The 2,569-nt window shown below is 62.2% G+C and overlaps 1 protein-coding gene across 1 annotated transcript; it reads right to left on the bottom strand.

The window, feature by feature from the left end:
- Positions 1-203: 203 nt before the first annotated feature.
- DUSP23 (dual specificity phosphatase 23) lies at positions 204-1,969 on the bottom strand. The gene is made up of 2 exons (XM_029935842.1): positions 1,637-1,969; positions 204-620 (listed from the first exon to the last, which is right to left on the bottom strand). Exons 1-2 carry the CDS (start codon positions 1,901-1,903, stop codon positions 435-437), a joined length of 453 nt encoding a protein of 150 aa, XP_029791702.1. The 5' UTR covers positions 1,904-1,969; the 3' UTR covers positions 204-434.
- Positions 1,970-2,569: the final 600 nt, after the last annotated feature.

The following is a 2,569-nucleotide window of genomic DNA, read 5'->3' on the forward strand; positions in this document are numbered from 1 at the left end:
AGAGAACGGACACATAGCGTCTCAGCATCTCTCAGGGGTGAAGACGTGTGCTCTGGTCCTGGCCCACCCTTCCGCTTTCTAGAAGTCTGGCCTTGGCTACCTCACCTAAAGAATAGCGAGGGCCCTGCTGTCATTCCTGGGTCTCAGGGCTGGCGTGGGGCTCCCATTCGTTGACATGTGGGAATGCTCTGGAAACTGCAAGGTGCTGTGCACCATGAACTGGCTCTTAGAAGTTATTTATTCGGGGAAGCAGGGGTGAGACCCCCACAGCAGTGCAGCTCCCGCCATCTCTTTGGTCAGGGCCTGCCTGCCCTGAATGGCCATTCAGTCCCTCGAGCCAGCGGGAGGGCCTAGCGCTCTCAGTGCATGTCAGTGCGTCCGGCTCCACCGAACACACGGTCAGGGCGTGGGCCTGGCAGACAGGCGCTGGGCCCTTATTTAGTCCGCTGGTAGAACTGGAAGACAGCTTTCTCCTGCTCGTAGGTCTCGATGGAGCCGGGTCGAAGGCGCCGGATTTCAGCAATGGCATCTCCGGGGGCCAGGCCCCGCTCCTTCACCAGGTAACAGGCCAGCATGGTGCCCGTGCGGCCAAAGCCCAGGGCACAGTGCACTCCCACGGCCTGCGAAGAGGGGGCTTGATGGGGTGGAGCCTGAGGCCCTCCAACCCTCCCAGTTCTCTCCTGCCCTGCCCTTACACCCCTCTCCTTCTCCCTACAGCTGCTGCTTCTGGGTCAGACTCGCAGGGGCCCGAGAAGTGACATCAAAGTCAAGGAGGGCTGTCCTGTACCTGGTGGCTTGGAGGCTGCCAATCACGCCCCAAGTGGCTGGTTCAAGTGCAGGGCTCCTGCTGGCCTGCCCACAACCCTCTACCTGCGAGGTCCCATGCAGGCCTCCCCCGCCGCCCCTGTGCAGCTACTGAGTGCTGGTGGCTGCTGGTTCAGACTGAGATACGACATAAAGTACAGCCACGTTTTGAAGACGTGATATAAAACAGTATTAAAATATCTCATGAAGAATTTATATTGATTATATGTTGAAATGGTAATATTTTTGACTTACTGGGTTAACCTACATCCTCTAAACGTGTTTCCCGTGATCTTCTTTACCTTTGTAAAGTGTGGCTGCTAGAAACTAAAAGTGGCTGCGTTATATTTGGACTAAGTGTGGCTCTGGAGAGCGCTCACTGGCCTCTGCCTTCCACCCGCATATCGCCGCAAATCGCCCCGGTGTGTCACCCTTCTGCCTCTCAACTCACAACACTCGCTGCTTTTTGCAGTCCCCGCCCCTGTCTTCACTTCCCAGCCCCTGGCGCTCCCGGGGCTCAGCTAAATCTCTCCCTGTCAGTCCGGGGCCAGCCCCCGCACACTCCTCCCCGCCCCTCGCTACCTCTGTCCAGCTCCGTCCCTAGCTGACCCCTGTAGGCCCCTCCCTTCTCGGCCCCGCCCTGTCCCCGGCAAGCTCCTCCCTGCCCGGCCCCGCCCTGTCCCCACCCAGTCCCGGGCAAGCTCCTCCCTGCTGGGCACAGCCCTGCTCCCCACTTACCCTCGTAGAACCCCTCGGTGCTCAGCCCGGCCCCGCCCCCGTAGGCCCCTCCCAGTCCCCCGTTGCCCCTGCAGGCCCCTCCCCGCTCGCTGACCTCCCCGCGCGCGTTGGCCTCGTCCACTATTCGCACGAAGCGGTCGATCTGCTCGGGGGCCGGCGGACAGAAGTCCGGGATGCGCAGCCGGTGCAGCGTGAGGCCCGGGCAGCTGTCGCTGTGCGGGGGCCCGCGCTCCGTCAGGGACACCAGGTGCTGCACGCCCTGGTCCAGCAGGAACTGGTAGTGCGCGGGCAGCCGCGGCAGTGCCAGCCCGGCCAGCCGGCCCGGGAGCACCCACGAAAAGTTGGGGGGCTGCACGCCCATGGCGGAGGCAGGGCACCCGACCGCGCCAGCCCTTCGTTCCCCCGCCCGCCACTGGAGCCCGGTGCCACCCACCCGCGCCGCGGTACCACGTGGGCTTCGCGCCCCGCCCGGCGAAGCCCTGTTCCGCGGCGGGGATTGGCCCACCCATCTCGGGGGCGGGGCTGGGGCGCCGGACTGGGGCTCTGAGAGACAAGACGGTCCCGAGCAGCACGCTCGTTGATTGGTTGGGTAGTCGGTAATGGGTGGGATTACCGCAGCGGTGCCTACGGGGATTGGTGGAGCTACCCAAGTAGCCGGAGGCAAACCTAGAGCCAAGGATGAATTGCTTTCCGCGCCAGAGGCCACCCGGGGTCGGGCTCTGCTGCTCCCTGGCGGCCGGTGGCAGTTATTACACCAGAGTCCCCTACCCCTGCAGCCCAAGGGCCTGGTCTTGTAGGATCTTTCTTCATTGTGGACGCTGGGCATCTCCTGCCTCGAGGGAGGATCGCCCTTTATGGAGATCGATTGGTGTCTTCTGTGACTTGGTGAACCCATCCCGCAGGGGCGATCACCGTCGCGCAAGGACTGTTCTCATTTTCTATCTCTGGAATTCAAAAAAAACACGGGGCTGCCATCTGGTGCCCTGAAATCTTCCCGGGATAGTAATTATAGTCCAATGATAATAAC

This window comes from Suricata suricatta, chromosome 3 (genome assembly GCF_006229205.1).
Source record: "Suricata suricatta isolate VVHF042 chromosome 3, meerkat_22Aug2017_6uvM2_HiC, whole genome shotgun sequence".
Lineage (NCBI taxonomy): Eukaryota > Metazoa > Chordata > Mammalia > Carnivora > Herpestidae > Suricata > Suricata suricatta.